This window comes from Mytilus trossulus, chromosome 11, assembly GCF_036588685.1.
Source record: "Mytilus trossulus isolate FHL-02 chromosome 11, PNRI_Mtr1.1.1.hap1, whole genome shotgun sequence".
Classification (NCBI taxonomy): Eukaryota; Metazoa; Mollusca; class Bivalvia; order Mytilida; family Mytilidae; genus Mytilus; species Mytilus trossulus.
The window spans coordinates 66,302,905-66,319,826 of record NC_086383.1 but is presented as its reverse complement, the minus strand read 5'-3'; the positions used below and the strand labels follow the sequence as shown (position 1 = coordinate 66,319,826).

At 31.7% G+C, this 16,922-nt stretch overlaps 1 protein-coding gene across 3 annotated transcripts; it reads left to right on the top strand.

Annotated features, from left to right (window-relative positions):
* Nucleotides 1-3,406: 3,406 nt before the first annotated feature.
* Nucleotides 3,407-16,279, top strand: LOC134691444 (DNA endonuclease RBBP8-like). Of its 3 annotated transcripts, none has more exons than XM_063551975.1 (8): nucleotides 3,407-3,519; nucleotides 4,257-4,311; nucleotides 6,489-6,708; nucleotides 8,408-10,097; nucleotides 10,714-10,777; nucleotides 11,627-11,732; nucleotides 14,076-14,223; nucleotides 15,206-16,279. In XM_063551975.1, the coding sequence occupies exons 4-8, from the start codon at nucleotides 8,438-8,440 to the stop codon at nucleotides 15,316-15,318; spliced, it is 2,091 nt and encodes a 696-aa protein (XP_063408045.1). In that variant the 5' UTR covers nucleotides 3,407-3,519; nucleotides 4,257-4,311; nucleotides 6,489-6,708; nucleotides 8,408-8,437; the 3' UTR covers nucleotides 15,319-16,279. The 3 variants fall into 3 exon arrangements, with proteins under 3 accessions (XP_063408045.1, XP_063408046.1, XP_063408043.1); XM_063551976.1 differs by lacking the exon at nucleotides 3,407-3,519 and adding an exon at nucleotides 3,752-3,791; XM_063551973.1 differs by lacking the exon at nucleotides 3,407-3,519 and adding an exon at nucleotides 3,836-3,859.
* Nucleotides 16,280-16,922: the final 643 nt, after the last annotated feature.

Here is a 16,922-nt window from a genome sequence, read left to right as displayed (position 1 = left end):
TTCATGATATATGAAATACCTGACAATAGATATATAATTGTCAATGGTTTCTCATTACAGATTACATAGAACAGATAGCCGACTGGAAAGAAAGATTTACTACGTTACAATAGATATAATTATTATGTGTCAATGCTTTCTCATTACAGATTACATAGAACAGATAGCCGACTGGAAAGAAAGATTTACTACGTTACAAAAGCAGAAGCAAAGGTTAGTACCAAGAAGTCATTTATTATTTTACATTTTAGAAAGAAGTATAATTAATAACAAACAACTTCTAGTTTACTGAAAGTTTTATTGGCATTTTATCATAGCTTTCTTTGCACTTATTCCAAACATTAGGCATCTTGTCTATCTTTTATAGTATAGATAGAATGCATATTATAGCAAAGGACAAAATTTTAAAAAAATGACCTTGTGCTTTGACCTTGACCATTGTTGACACCATTTTCTTTTTGGTGGACAAAGGACCTAAAATCAAGATACCTTAGGTTTCTATCACTTACCTTTTATTAGAAACATTTGCATATCACTTATGTCAAATACAAAAGGGGAAATAACTCTCATGAAATCACAGTATCACTTCCCTTAATTATACCCCACAGTATAATGTTTTTGACCCGTCTGTTCGTCAGTACGTCAGTCCTGTTTCTTGTCATCGCAACTCCTCTCAAACCACACAGCAGAATTTCACAAAACCTTTTTAGATGAAGAGGACATATAGTTGTGCATATCGACAGGAAATTATAATTCATTTTTAGCTCACCTGGCCCGAAGGGCCAAGTGAGCTTTTCCCATCACTTTGCGTCCGGCGTCCTGCGTCGTCCAGCGTCGTTGTTAACTTTTACAAAAATCTTCTCCTCTGAAACTACTAGGCCAAATTAAACCAAACTTGGCAACAATCATCATTAGGGTATCTAGTTTAAAAATTGTGTCCGGTGACATGGTCAACCATCCAAAATTGCCGCCATGGCTAAAAATAGAACATAGGGGTAAAATGCAGTTTTTGGCTAATAACTCAAAAACCAAAGCATTTAGAGCAAATCTGGCATGGAATTACATTGTTAATCAGGTCAAGATCTAACTGCTGAAAAAATTTCAGATGAATCGAACAATCTGTTGTTGGGTTGCTGCCCCTGAATTTGTAATTTTAAGGAAATTTTGCTGTTTTTGGTTATTATCTTGAATAGTATTATAGATAGAGATAAACTGTAAAAGGCAAAAATGTTAAGCAAAATAAGATTTATAAATAAGTAAACATGACCAAAATGGTCAGTTGACCCCTTTAGGAGTTATTGCCCTTTATAGTCAATTTTTAACCATTTTTCATAAATCTTTGTAATCTTTTACAAAAATCTTCTCCTCTGAAACTACTGGGCCAAATTAAACTAAACTTGCCCACAATCAACATTGGGGTATATAGTTAAAAAATTGTGTCCGGTGACCCGGTCATCAACCAAGATGGCCGCCATGGCTAAAAATAGAACATAGGGGTAAAATGCAGTTTTTGGCTTATCGCTCAAAAACCACAGCATTAAGAGCAAATCTGGCAGGTTGTTAAATTGTTTATCAGATCAAGATCTATCTGCCTTTAAAGTTTCATATGAATCGAACAACTTGTTGTTGGGTTGCTGCCTCTGAATTGGTAATTTTAAGGAAATTTTGCTGTTTTTGGTTATTATCTTGAATAATATTATAGATAGAGATAAACAGTAAACAGCAATAATGTTCAGCAAAGTAAGATTTACAAATAAGTCAACACGACTGATATGGTCAGTTGACCCCTTTTGGAGTTATTGCCCTTTATAGTAAATTTTTTACATTTTTCATTTATTTTTGATAGATTTTTAGAAAATATTTTCCACTGTAATTACTGGGCCACTTCATTATAGATAGAGATAATTGTAGCAACAAGAATGTTCAGTAAAGTAAGATCTACAAACACATCACCATCACCAAAACACAATTTCGTTATGAATTTATCTGTGTCCATTGTTTAATATGCACATAAACCAAGGTGAGCGACACAGGCTCTTGAGAGCCTCTAGTTTTTTCTAGGAATTACATCTCTTTGAACTTAATTGCTTTAAGGTACTACTTCAACAGTTTGTCATCTCAACTTCTCTGAAACCACACAACAAAATTCATGAAACTTTGTAGATAGTAAGGACATACAATGTAGATGTGCATATTGACAGGAAATTATTATTCAATATTTTTTCTAATACAATTTTTTTTTCTGACACTTATTTAATTTCTCCAATGACAATGTGTGGTATGTGAGCATGCTCACTAAGGTTCTTTAATTTAGAATGAAGCATCTTGAGGATTAAACAAGCCATTTAGGAAAATAAAATTTGATGATTTCTTTTAGCATGTTTAGAGTTGCGAAGGAAATGGGCACGCCAGACACAGAGTGTTTTGGGAGATAACTCTTACAAAGAACTGTTCTGATTGAAAAGCAGGGTCAAAATTAAAAGTGCATAAAATATACAATAAGATATATTTCAAATCGCAAAACATCATGTAACGAAACAAATTACTCACAAGAATGTCATTATTTTGGTGGTTAAGACCAATCAAAACAAATATAATAGGTCTTTCCACAGAACCATAAAAGTAAAATGACATGAATATTAACTAAACAACAATAAATAGAAATTTCCCTTTTGTTTTCCATTTTGAACATGTTGAATGGTTTTACACTAGTTATTTTTTGGAAGGCTTTTATAGCTTGCTGTTCGTTGTTAGCTAAGATTCCATGTTGAAGACGTATTGTGAGCTTTGATTGTTTACTTTAATAAATTGTGACTTGGAAGGAGAGTTGTCTCATTGGCAGTCATGCCACATCTTCTTATATCTATATAAATGATATAGCATCACCTTTTTTATATTTAAAGTTTAAACTTTTTTTATTTTCCAGGTATCAGGAGGAATACAGAAATATTAAAAGAGAAGTTGAGACCCATACACAAGAGAATAATAAATTAAAAGGAGAAGTAGATAGTTTAAGGCAAATTATCAACAGGTGATTGTTTTACTAAGTGCAGACAACTGTTTCCTGATTCACACAAAGTGATTCAGCTAATTTTAGATTTTACTAGATTCCAAACACAAAGCAAATTAGTTAGTTTTATAAGTGCTCAAGTTTTTATTATTATATTCTTCTTCATGGATTGACAGACATTTACATAAATTTGTCTATATACAGGGACATATATTTAAGCAAGCAAGGTAAATTATTATATGATTAAGCAATTGCAAGTGAAAGAGAAATAAAATTCACAAGAGAGAATGCTATAAACTGTGTAATGGTGATTGACAGACATTGAACTTTGTTATTACTATGATACTGTATTATGTTGGACCTATAGTTGACAGTTCAACTTATCTATTTCAGAGACCAGAGAAATGACAGATGTACAGCGTGTAGTAGTTTTCAGCACACCATACAGACACTTAAAGATGTGTATGAGAATACACTTACACAGAAAGATAACCATATAACTTATTTAGGTAAAATGATGTATAAAATGAGTATGTTAATACAGTAACACAGAAAGATAACCATATAACTTATTTAGGTAAAATGATGTATAAAATGAGTATGTTAATACAGTAACACAGAAAGATAACCATATAACTTATTTAGGTAAAATGATGTATAAAATGTGTATGAGAATACAGTAACACAGAAAGATAACCATATAACTTATTTAGGTAAAATGATGTATAAAATTTGTATGAGAATACACTAACACAGAAAGATAACCATATAACTTATTTAGGTAAAATGATGTATAAAATGTGTATGAGAATACAGTAACACAGAAAGATAACCATATAACTTATTTAGGTAAAATGATGTATAAAATGTGTATGAGAATACAGTACATTCACAGAAAACAAAACACAAAGCAAAGCACCAATCTTCTTCTTCTTGAAAAGTCCACCCTATCTGCAGGGTCACCGCATTTAAAAATTTTTGTTTATTTTTTAAAATTGCGTTATATGCTGGGATATTATTTTTCTTCATCTGAAAAGTTTTGTTTGTTTGTTTGTTTGCATGGCAAAAGTTCTACAAGTACCAAAAACATCACCATTTTAAAGCTTTATATGAGAAAGCGGGGGAATGTTTTGTTTTGTTAGCACTTTGATGTAAAATTTATTTTAAGCATTTGTTAACAGAATTAGTAATTTATAGCTTGAAAAATATGATTAAAATTATACGAAGAAATATTTTTTTCTTTCAGAAAATAGAATAAAAGAACTAGAAAGAAGAAAACATAGTAATACAGATGGACACTTGTAAGTAATTTGAAAATGGATGAAAACAAAATCTACAAATATTAGTAATCAAAATGTATCTGACAAAAAGTTAAAGTTCAGTTTGAACTGTACATTAGTTCTTATGTTGTATTATTATACTTCAGTGTGTTTTTTCTATATCAAAAGTAATGAAATAGTTGTGCTATTTCATTCCACAGAACCATTTGCCAGTGAATAGTTTCATAATCATCTTTCCCGTACTTTTTCATGCTTATTTTTCATTGGACGATAATGATGTCATTGACTACTCTGCTTGGTTATGTATGCTTTGCAACGTCAAACTCCCGCTAATATTGTAAACGGTGGGATCTGTTTGTGTTGATTGTAATTTCACTTATAAGAAGCAATTATAAAAAAGGAAAAAAAATCTTCACGGGGAATTTTTTAAAGATCTAAAATATAGTACCTTATTCTTGATATGGGTTCGCTCTCCGTATATTAAAAGTGAATTTGCGTTTGGTGAATTTAGCTAGAATTTGTTATAAGCACAGAATGTTTAACACAAGTATTTCTAGTCTTGATTGAAATTAATGAAATATTTATTCATACAAAACGAATTATAAAAAAAGTAGAGTTCATCATGTGCATATAAAGTTATGTGACATTTTTGTTTTCTTTCAGATGATATACATGTATATACACTTTTAGAAAATTAGTTATTTGGTATATATATAAAATACTTAATGGCTGTGTTGTTCAGTATAATAAATCACCTAATGACTGGGTGTGCGGGTAATAGCAAGTTTGTTGTCCCTTCGCATACCAACTATTGCTCTCGGCTTTGCCTCGAGCAATAGTTGGTACCTCAGGGACAACAAACTTGCTATTACCCTCACACCCAGTCAATAGGTGTATACTGTTATACCACTGTCCCAGGTTAGGGGAGGGTTGGGATCCCGCTAACATGTTTAACTCGCCACATTATTTATGTATGTGCCTGTCCCAAGTCAGGAGCCTGTAATTCAGTGGTTTTCGTTTGTCTATGTGATGCATATTTGTTTTTCGCTCATTTTTTTACATAAATAAGGCTGTTAGTTTTCTCGTGTGAATTGTTTTACATTGTCTTATTAGGGCTTTTTATAGCTGACTATGCGGTATGGGCTTTGCTCATTGTTGAAGGCCGTACAGTGACCTATAGTTGTTAATGTTTGTCATTTTGGTCTTTTGTGGATAGTTGTCTCAATGGCAATCATGCCACATCTTCTTTTTTATACTATTCAATTTAACAAGCTTCACTTGTGTCCTTGATCTGGTTTATTTTGTTTCATCTGTTATCAGCTGTTCAGCAGGTATTCTAATCATCTACATTTAAGGTGGTATCAAACACCTTGTCTAAAATTAGTTTGGATTATTTATTATTAATAAAATATGACAAAATATTTACTTTGACCCTTTGAAAAACATAAAAATTTGAAGAAAAAAAAAGAACCACACACTTTATGGAAAAATTTCATTATAAACACTAATTTTGATCATTGAGAAGCTTAATTTTTCAGAGTTATCTCCCTGTAGTGTTATGTACTACCTTGACATGTTTAAGACCCCAGGCCCGTAGCCAGGAATTTCCAAGAGGGGGTTCGTTGGACTCACAAACTCGACTTTAACAGTCACAATTCGAACAGAACATTGACTTTAACAGTGCTTATTTGTTTTCAAGGGGGGATTCGTCCGAACCCCCCGAACCCCCCCCCTGGCTACGGGTATGGACCCTATTGTTTGGGATTTCTAAAAATACTGGCTAAACATCAGACTATGTCAAGCATATATCATGTATAGTGTACATTGATATACGATAGTGCATGTGAAAAGTTAATAAATAACAAATCTTGGAACCTTCGCAATTGTTTTTTTTATAAAGTCAAGTCAAATTATCTCCCTTATTCCATAGTCCTATCATTTTGCAGAGTTTTAGATTTAATATCTAAATAAATTTGGTGTCCTTATAATTGATTTTTAATATATTACATGTAATAAGGGTTGTGATAACAAAATCAGGATAAATTTGTTACATAGTGTGCAACTGTTTTAATATTGGAATTTATAGGCTAAAATTGCCACACTAGATACAAATTTTTTGACCTTTTTAATTCCAATACTAGGACAACTGCACCCTGTGTAACTAACAATATCACTTCATCAACTTTTTTCTCTCATAGAAATGGAAATTTGAACACTGCATTATCAAGCCCAGATTCTACAAGTAAATACACACCACACAAGACTAAACAACAGCCTGGTTCTGACGATGGACATGCAGCTGTAGAATCCAATAGGAAATCACATGACAAAATAGAGGAGGATCCAAGTCCTGATAGGCTAGATAAAAGTTTGAAACTGAGGCTACCAAGGAACAAAAAGAGAAGCAGATATTCAGAGGTATTTTATTGAAGGGGGATGACCAATAGAGTTAATTTTTATACGACCGCAAAATAAAAAAAATAATTTGGTCGTATATTGGTATAAACGCTTCTGCATTGTCAGATCGTCGTCCAAAAACAGTAAATTTCAGGATAATAACTTTAGTATTTAAGTAAATAGAAATTAATAAAATTTTAACACAAGGTTTATAACCACAAAAGGAAGGTTGGGATTGATTTTGGTATTTTTTTCCCCAACAGTTCAGGAATTTGGGGTCAAAATGAGACAAAATTAAACTTTGTTTGATTTCATCAAAAATTGAAGTATTGGGGTTCTTTGATATGCTAAATCTTACAGTGTATTTACATTTTTAATTTTTGGTCCTGTTTTCAAATTAGTCTACACTAAGGACAAAGGGTCCAAAATTAAACTTAACTTGATTTTAACAAAAATTGAATTCTTTGGGTTCTTTGATATGCTGAATCTAAACATATACTTACATTTTGGATATTGGACAATAATAGGTAAATGTCCAATTATTTTTTTTTAATTTCTTAGATTACATTTATTCTGTGTCAACTATCACAATCCAAATTCAGAGCTGTATTAAGCTTGAATGTTATGTCCATACTTGCCCCAACTGTTCATGTTCAACCTCTGACTGCGGTCGTACCAAGATGCGCCCTGTGGAACATCCGGTTCCTCATACTTTTCATATGGTTGAAACTGGTAGAAATGTATAAAGAAAAAAAATAATATGGGTTCACTGCATATTCATCGGAAGGTATTCCCTAGATCATGTACAAATATCGTGAAACCAGCATATATAAAATTGAGAATGGAAATTTGGAATTTGTCAATACAACCAAAGAGTAAAACGAAAGCTAGATATATTTCTCCAATACTTTAACAATTTGTCCTTTCTCTGACCTATTGCAATGTATTGATTATTTTTATTGAATCAATGTGTGGTTCGTTTCATCTCCTTTCTTCATTGGTCAAAATTTGATTGTGACGTCAAATTCTCTTGCTTTCTTCTGAACTTTCTATTGTCCGGAAAAAATGCGTTCATGTCTGATGATGTCCCATTAGAAAATCACATCTTTTTGCAAACCAGTATACATATGTTCGATTTATGTTGTGATTTTTTGTGTTTTTTTACTTTTAAACTATATTTTCTGTACCAAGGACTTTTTATTTATCAAAATAATATGTAAATAAATGTATTACATTTTGTATCTTTAGACATTAGTTTTATATATTGTTTGGGGTAATTTTTTTACCTACATGATTTTTGATGTTTTATATTCCTGGATTGCTGTCTCATTAGTGTCATTTACATTTGACTAATTGGAGAAAATTTGTACTGATGAGCCAATGTATAGCAGGTTTGATTCTTATGCTTATTATGATCAAATAAGCCAAGAGAAACCTCAGTTTAAATTAGAGGATATATACTAAAGGGAATTTCTTATAGTGATTCCACTCTGTTTCCCCTATCACTGTAGGCAAGTAAAAAGCAAAAATCTTCAAAACCTATCATATATTATGTACTGTAAATTCAGAAGTTTTTGTGTACATGCATTAATGAGAACCATTGTTTGAACAATCCACACACAAATTTGAGATTAATTAATTTTAACAAAGCATATCCTGTTGCAATGATTAGAATATTACAATAATTTCTGAAATTAAACATTGAACTGTTATTTTGTAGGACCCTTCACCCGAACAGAAAAGACCAAGAATGGAAGAAACAATGATTGAGATGCATTCAGATGGTATCGATAATGAAAGAATTACGGGAAAATCATCAAGGAAAGATAACTTGCAAAAGAGGCCCCATATTATTGTCCCAGAGACCTGTTTATTTGATGCTGATTTATTTGAAGAGGAAGAAGAAACAGTATGTGACGAAAAAGCTGACAACGCCAAAAATCTCACAGGAATTAAGAAAAATAAATGGACAATTGCTATGGATACTAGTTCTTCATCAGAAAATGAAGACAATGGATTGAAAATTCAAGATCAAGGTCAAAAGGAAAAGCAGGTCAATAGGTCATGGCTTCATAGTATGTTAAGCAGTCCAGATTTGGACCAGACAAAGTTGAATAAAGGTGAACAGTCTGAGGAATTTGAAGGAAGAAAAATTAATTTGAAGAAAAATAAAAGTGATCCTTCTCACATGTTAAAGCAGGTCAATCCTGGAAGAGAACAAACTAAAGCTAAAACATTATCTCAGCATGATAGCCCACTCAAAGTGGTGCCACTGAAAAATCGTAAAATTGTAAAGAAAACATCAAACCTCAATTGTACAAATTTAACAGATGATATAAGTGGAGAAACTGTTCATATTCATTCCAGTCCTGAGTTTTCATCACCTTCATTGGTCAGTAATGGTCGAATGACCAGAAATATTTCAGCAAGATCTTCACAACAACCAAAAGACATTCCATCTGACAACGAATCTCCTTTGACTTCTGAAAATGAACAAAGGTATCCTGAAGTGGACGTTCTGTTCGAGGATTCAGAGTCATCACAATCGGACAAAATATTGAATTCATCGAAAGACAGAAGTGTTGAAATTTTATCACGGAAGGTCAGAGGGAAAAAGTCAAGGTCACAGGAAAAGTCACCTGACATTAACAGCTCTTGGAAAATGAGGGAAAGGAAATCAAAAGTACATGAAAAATCACCATTAAAAGACACTTCCAACATGGATGAGGAGTTCAAAAATAAGTTACGACAAAGTACATTGAGTCTAGCTTTTATGAACGGCACAAAACAAGATTCAGATCTACCGCAGGCTATAGAACAGTCTTTACAAGAATCTACAGGAAAACTTTGTGAAAAACTTCAATCTAACAATGAATTGCTAGAGTCCAAAGAAAATAGTCCTCCATTTAAAAAACCAGCAGTGCCAAAACCTAGATTTAAAAGAAGTAAGCTGAGAAAATCAGCAGATCTTGATGAAACTATTGCACCTGCTGGTGAAGAAAAACATTTATCTGACATAGACATGGAAGAAACAATGGCTCCATCTAGGATTAATGATAAACCAAAGGGAGGTAATCCTGACCCATTTAGAATAAATGGCAGTTTGGACCCTGCTATTGAACTTTCTCAACTTTGTGCTGAATCACAGGACCTAGGAGATGAACTTGAAATGACCTTGGCAAACAGACACAACAATGGAAAAAGAGAAAATAGGGTGAAGGAAAATACAGACTGCATAGACGCTTTACAAGATTTCAGATTAGAAGATCTCCATGGAAACGATGATTTCCCTAAAACATCAACTTGTATAGAGTTTGGTGAAGATTCTCAAGCCATTCCTTGCAGTTCTACAAGTGTTAAATTCGGAGGTGGACGATTAAAGGGACAAAAGAAAAAACTGAAAACTGGAGGTAACAAATTGTTTTTACTATATATATAAAGTACCTGTGGACTTTAAAACATTTCCTTTATCAAAATAAAGTTCATATGATCATTTATGCAAGTACTGCAAACAATTTGGTTTCAAAATTGTGAAATACCCCTATTACCATTAGCTGTTGAATAGGTTATACTAATTTACATACAAATATTTTTTGTGACACATGCTATGCAGCAATTTACTCTTGAGTTTGTTGTTGCATTATTAAAAACCTTGATAAGGACGATGAGACAACTAAGCTTTATTGCATTACAGAAAATCATGGTTCATATTTTTTTAAAGACAGTGCATACAGAAGTAAGTGGGAGTAGAATTTTCATGAATTCTGTAAGTAAAGATCTTATCCTCTCATTTATTATTTTAAGAGTTGGCCAGTTTTATCATGTTGATATTGACAACCAGTCAAGTATTTTTCACCTCTCACATTAATTGACTTGTTCAGATCATATTTTGTTTTTAAAGAAAGGGAGACCACCCATGAATTATACGATTTTAGAACTTCATTTTTAAATAGCTATGTGAATAGACTAAATTGTATATATGATCTAAGAAACAATGTTTTACTGGATATTTTTTTATCTTTACAGACACAGAAGACGTGGAAACAGAAGAACCACAGATAAATAAACAGATGGAAGACAGTTTTGATGTGTATGTATTATTTTCTGGAAATTTATTGGATATTTTTAAAGTTTACCTAATGAAGTAGATAAAGATTTTTTTTTATTGTAGGTGCATTATGTTTTTTGGTCTGTGTGTCCATTCGTTTGTCCATCTGTTTGTTCCTCCTTCTGTCCAGCTTCAGGTTAAAGTCTTTGGTCAAGGTAATTATTTATGAAGTTGAGGTCAGAACATCTTTAAACTTAGTACAAATGTTCCCTATTATAGGATCTTTCTAATTCTAATGCCAAATAAGAGTTTTTATCCCTATTTCAGTGATAGTGTGAGTGGGGTATCTGTGTACTATGTTCCAGTTTTATGATGGAGGAGATATGAAATAAAATATATTCATTTATTGGTTTGTTTGTCTGTTCCAGTTATTGTATGAATTAAACATTAGAGCTAATTAGCAACTGCAAGAAATATTAGTCTTACAAATCTTGCATACTGGTAGAAGAAAATTTATACAAAATAAAAATAAAGAGATGTAATAAGATTGCAAATGTGACAACAATTGAAAGGATTTTAAAAGATGTGGATGTAAGCAATTCTGGTCACAAAAATGCTTCAACAATGAGACAAAAAAAACAAAAAAAAAACATCCCTAATATTCACTATAGGCCACATCATGAAAAGCTTGGTTCACCCATCATGCCCATCTTTTACAAATTGAAGGGTTTTTGAGAATTTCGGGTAAAGATTCACATGTAAGCTTCTTTTTTTATAGTTTGTTTACAAGAATGACAAGCATGTTAAATGTATTTCTAAGATGACTTTTTTTTATTGATCTCCATTATGAGAAATGATTTAAAAATTTTTTGTTTATTTTCATTGTTACAGTCGGCCAAAGATAACTACAGAGCCTGCCTATGCCTATGTTGATGTTGTCCGTGGTAAAGAGGACAGAAGGAAACTGAAAGCTTTTTGGTGTCAAGAATGTGCTGATGTATGTAACCTTTTGTGCATACCCGTAGCCAGGGGGGGTTCATGGGGGTTCGTCCGAACCCCCCTTTGAAAACAATTAAGCACTGTTAAAGTCGATGTTCTGTTCGAATTGTGACTGTTAAAGTCGAGTTTGTGAGTCAAACGAACCCCCCTTTAGAAATTTCTGGCTACGGGCCTGTTGTGTATTACTGTAAATTAAGAAATTATCGTGTGCATTTATTATTGCGATTTTGTCATTTTAGACAAAATGCAATTTCAATTTTAACGATTTTGAAAAATCCTGTTCAATTCATATAAAATATTTCAAAATGCGAGTTCAAATTATTGCATTTACAAGTCTGTTGCATTTTTAGCAATAATAAAACCTCACAATGATTTCTGAATTTACAGTATTATAGATTTTCAGGCAATTTTTATATGTAATTCTTAAAAAAAATCAGTATCATTATGATAACACTCAATTGTATTTAAAGGATATTGATAAAATGTTTGATAGAATTTGACATTTTATAAGGATTGTATCAAAAATTTAATATATAAATGAAAATGCAAATGAAGCTGTGAACTGTCAGAAACACGTAGCAATGAATGTGATTTTTAATTTGATAGATGCTTTTGTGCTTTTTTTGTAAATGATTGGTTTTTTTTTAGATTGTAACACAGTGATGCCTGCTGTACCCATATTTATTATGTCTGTTTTGTTCACACATCATTGTAAATATAACGGAATTTGATATATAATTGAGCGATTTTAGCGCTATTAAACCAGGTTTAATCCACCATTTTCTACATTTGAAAATGCATGTACCAAGTCAAAAATATGACAGTTGTTTATTCATTTGATGTGTTTTGTCATTTGAATTTGAAGTTTGATTAGTGACGTTACGATTGAATTTTCCGCAGCATTCAATATTTTTGTGATTAGACTTTTCAATATATTTATCAGAGGAGGAGGATGATGTCCAACCTGGTTATTGATAGCATGGAGATTTAGGGTACACGCCAATGAGACACCAACACAGGGACACAACATTAGTTAACATTGAAAACTTATGAAAATATGTATCATCCTCTCTGTGTCTTCTCTATTTGTATATGTCAGTACTGTTAGAATCAGTAGAAATTTATGAAAGTCAGTTGCAATGTTTCAGATTGCATAAAAAGTCTCAAAAAAATCCTTTTCTAATAACTATATATTTGTTTTGAACCTCTAGGCAGACATGCCAACTATCCCGATTTTCGCGGTATCATCCCGATTTTTACCCCTCAACCCGAATCCCGATATCAGGATTGTAATATTAGTCAAAATCCCGATTTTCAACAAATATACCGGAAAATATTATTGTTTACCGATTTTGAAGTTTTTCTGATCAATTTTAAAAAATCAATCATTTTACCTGGGGACATATTATGACAAGTTAATGACCCTATGCTAATCAACAGTCACAACATAATTAGTGGTTGTATGTAATCAGATTACCTAATGGGTCGTAACAGTCCTCAAAATTAATTTGTATACACAAATTTGGTCAAACAGCCTTTCAATTTTAATCAATTTATCATACAAGCACAATTTGCAACATTTACCGTAGTTCCACAGCAAAATCATAATTAATTGAAAGATGAGAACTATAAAAAACTCTCAGAAAAACATCGTTTATCTTGAAATTTGTTTAATTTTTGAAACCAGACATCGTGTGTCTGTTGATTTAAAATCGACGCCATTTTGTATACACTTCTACCGTGTTACTGTATAAGCCTCCGCCGGTAAGAGCACCTCTGAATACAAAGAAAGATAACTCAAATTTTATCCTTTTTCTCATTGATACTGATAAGACCATAAGTAAGACTATATCAAAATCTGTCTTCATCCTTCTTACTTTAGGACATGTAGTTTTAGGTGTTTTGAGTCAAGATTCCTAGATGAGAAGGTCTTTGGAGAGGGGGAAAAGGGGGGTCTCTACTTTGAATCCTTTATTTTTAATGCCATTTTTTCTATTCCTCAGTTAGTTTGTCAATTTTATAATTCAATAGTGCAAGAATCATGCAAATAAAAGAAATCAAGGCCTGCAAGCTCATCAATAATATACCAAAAGAAAAAAGAAGAGAACTTAGACTATTTTATGAGTAAAAAACAATGCTCACAGAAAAGTCGCTAAAATTGTAACCCTTAAAAATCTTGTCGCGCGCTAAATCCCCCATAGAGATTTTCAAAAGTTGGCAGGTCTGTCTAGGGGATACACTATTTGAAGATCTTCATGTCAGTCTATTTAATATTGGCTGCCTCTTATTTAAACTTCGTTCGGTTAGCAAATGAAAAACATATATTTATCTTTCTTTTTAGTTCTATAAAGACACCGGTGAATCTGATGAGGCCATACAGAAGAGGATGCAGGAATGTTCCAGACATAGAGCTAGACATGCCCCTCCAAGTACCCCTGAACATTTCTGGTCTGTTGGGTTCATGGACACACCAGAATGTGAAGAGAGAGGTATAGAAAATTACATTAAAATATCCATCTTTATGATGTAGTAATTTCACAATTTTTTACAGTACTTACAAAAACCCTTAACAGAAATATCCTTAAAACTGTGTAAAAAGTAAAAATACTGAACTCCGAGGAAATTTCAAAAAGGAAAATCAAAAATCAGAAGTCCAAACACATCAAACGAATGGATAACAACTGTCATATTCCTGACTTGGTGCAGGCATTTTCTAATGTAGAAAATGGTGGATTGAACCTGGTTTTATAGCTAGCTAAACCTCTCACTTGTATGACAGTCGTAGAGTTATCTCATTTGCAATCTTACCACATCTTAGTGTTTCATAAGCAATAAAAGGCTAAAATGTTTACCTGTTAAAAATCAAGTGCAACATTTATATGCCATGGTAATTTCTCTGCTATTTGTGAATTCATCTTAATATTTAAAAAATACATTATGCCTGTCAAGGAAAATTATAAAGTTTGAAAAGTTTACAGACGTCCTCATGATTTGGATGACTATAACATGTATAACAAAATCTGTTTCAGTCCTTGACTTGAAGGCATGCAACTTTGCTCAGTGCTCGGTGCACAAAAATCATGTTCGAAACATGAAATCCAGAAATTTGATTGGTTGATTTTTCGAGTCTGAGTATAAGAATCATGCTTGAAAGTTTTATGACCATGAGGCCTGGTCTCCTGTTTATTTTGCTTAAGACGATGACTGTTATACATTCCAAACATTCTATGAAAAAAAATGATGGGTTGTACAGTGACCTGTATTTGCTTACATCTTCACCATTTGGTCGCTGATGGAAAGTTGTTTCATTGCCCCATTATATAGTGTTCCAGTTCTTGATTTAAAATCCAATCACACTTTATAATTCAAAACGAAAAGCATAGTATAAGAGCTGGATTACTGTTCTCAATCTGAAAAATCACAATTTATCCTTCCTGCAGTATTATTTATCTTTTTCTTTTCTTCCTTCAGGCTATATTAACAGAGAGGAATCACCAGAAGAGAAGAAAGAACCAACGTTTAACAGAAGAAGTAAATACAGAAAACTGTTCAAATCTAAAAATGAAGAAGACAAATACAGCTGATAGTCACATGATAGTCACATGACTCAGATACTTTTTCAAAAGGCTGACATCAACTGTACTAAGAATTTGTTATGTAAATTAAATGTGGGCATATGTATATTAAATATGGGCATATGTGTATTAAATGTGTGCATATTTATATTAAATATGGGCATATTTGTATTAAATGTGGGCATATGTATATTAAATATGGGCATATTTGTATTAAATGTGGGCATATGTATATTTATACTGGAGGTATTGAATATTCAGGGATTTATTTCTTATTTATATTTTAACTAATGTTTTAGTTATCTTCTAACATGTTGTCTAATAGAGATCTCGTTTAGGTTTTTTTTCTTTTTCTTTTTCTTAATATTTATTATTTTTTGTAATAGGGCTGATGAGCATGGTTTTAGAATTTATGATATTTGTTTAATTTTAGAGGTGTAAAAATCGTGTTATAAACTAGAGAAAACGTCTTGCTTGGGAACAAGAATATCTCACCAATTTAAGTGTGTTCACAAGGAAATGTATTCTTGTGAAAGTATATTCCAAAGATATCATAATTCTTTTTCATGATATTTTTATTCTTGTGTTTTTGGTAGATGATAATGATAACTATAAATTGACATTCGATTTATAAGAAAAGCTGTGAAATGTTCCTATTCACAACAAAACACAGATCAAAATTTATAATTTCTATCATTATAACAAAAATAAATATGCTGTTAATCAATAAAAATGTTGATGAAATGCCAGAAGTTTAAATCCTGTATAACATATCAATTGATAAATCTAAAGATTGCCACGACAAGCTTATTGTTTTTTATCGGCCTAACTAAACATAAACTTAAATGAGATGAAATTGAATTGCTTGTTTAAAATGAACTTGGAATGTGAAATAACTTTATGTTTAATATCAAACCTACTTATTCCTTATGTTTAATCTATATGATTGTAACATACTTAAGCCAGTTAATTAATTGTTATCCTTGCTTAATTTTTTTTTTGTTACTTTTGTATTATATTGTTATGATTATATACATTTTGTTTTAATGTGATTTTTTATATAAAATTTACTCACTGTCATATTCTTATTTTGCATGTATATTATTGCCACTTATATATTTTAATTCAAGATTTTACAGTTATCTCCTCCTGGTACAGATTTCTTTGCTAAACATGCCATAATACTATAAAAATATGGAGATATGGTATAATTGGAAATTAATGAAGTTTTCACTAGAGAGTTCAAATGACATGGATAGCCAACCATACAGCATAGGTTTTTTTCATTGTTGAAGGCTGTACGTCTGCCCATTATTGTTAACTTTTGCTTTATGTGAACTTTGGTGGATAGTTGTCTCATTGGCAATCATATCACATCTCCTAGGCCTTATTTTTATAGAAATTCAGGTTTATGGGAGCTTCTATATTCAAAAATCTTCATGACTAATCATGTTCAGTTGGAAAACTTATACCAGGTAATATTAAGAGAATAAGTCGTCAAAGCAAACAAAAATATGTCTTTTTATTAAATAAAAATGTTTTTAAAATCCTCAAATAGATAATGTGGTTGCTGGATCTCATCTTCTTTCAAATAAATATTAATAGCACCGAAA

Excerpts from the sequence above, each read along its gene's own strand:
- LOC134691444 (XM_063551975.1), top strand. The coding sequence starts at position 8,438 with ATGGAAGAAACAATGATTGAGATGCATTCAGATGGTATCGATAATGAA. Across the intron at positions 10,778-11,626 it reads ATGGAAGACAGTTTTGATGT|TCGGCCAAAGATAACTACAG; the intron begins GTATGTATTATT and ends TCATTGTTACAG. Across the intron at positions 14,224-15,205 it reads ACCAGAATGTGAAGAGAGAG|GCTATATTAACAGAGAGGAA; the intron begins GTATAGAAAATT and ends TTCTTCCTTCAG.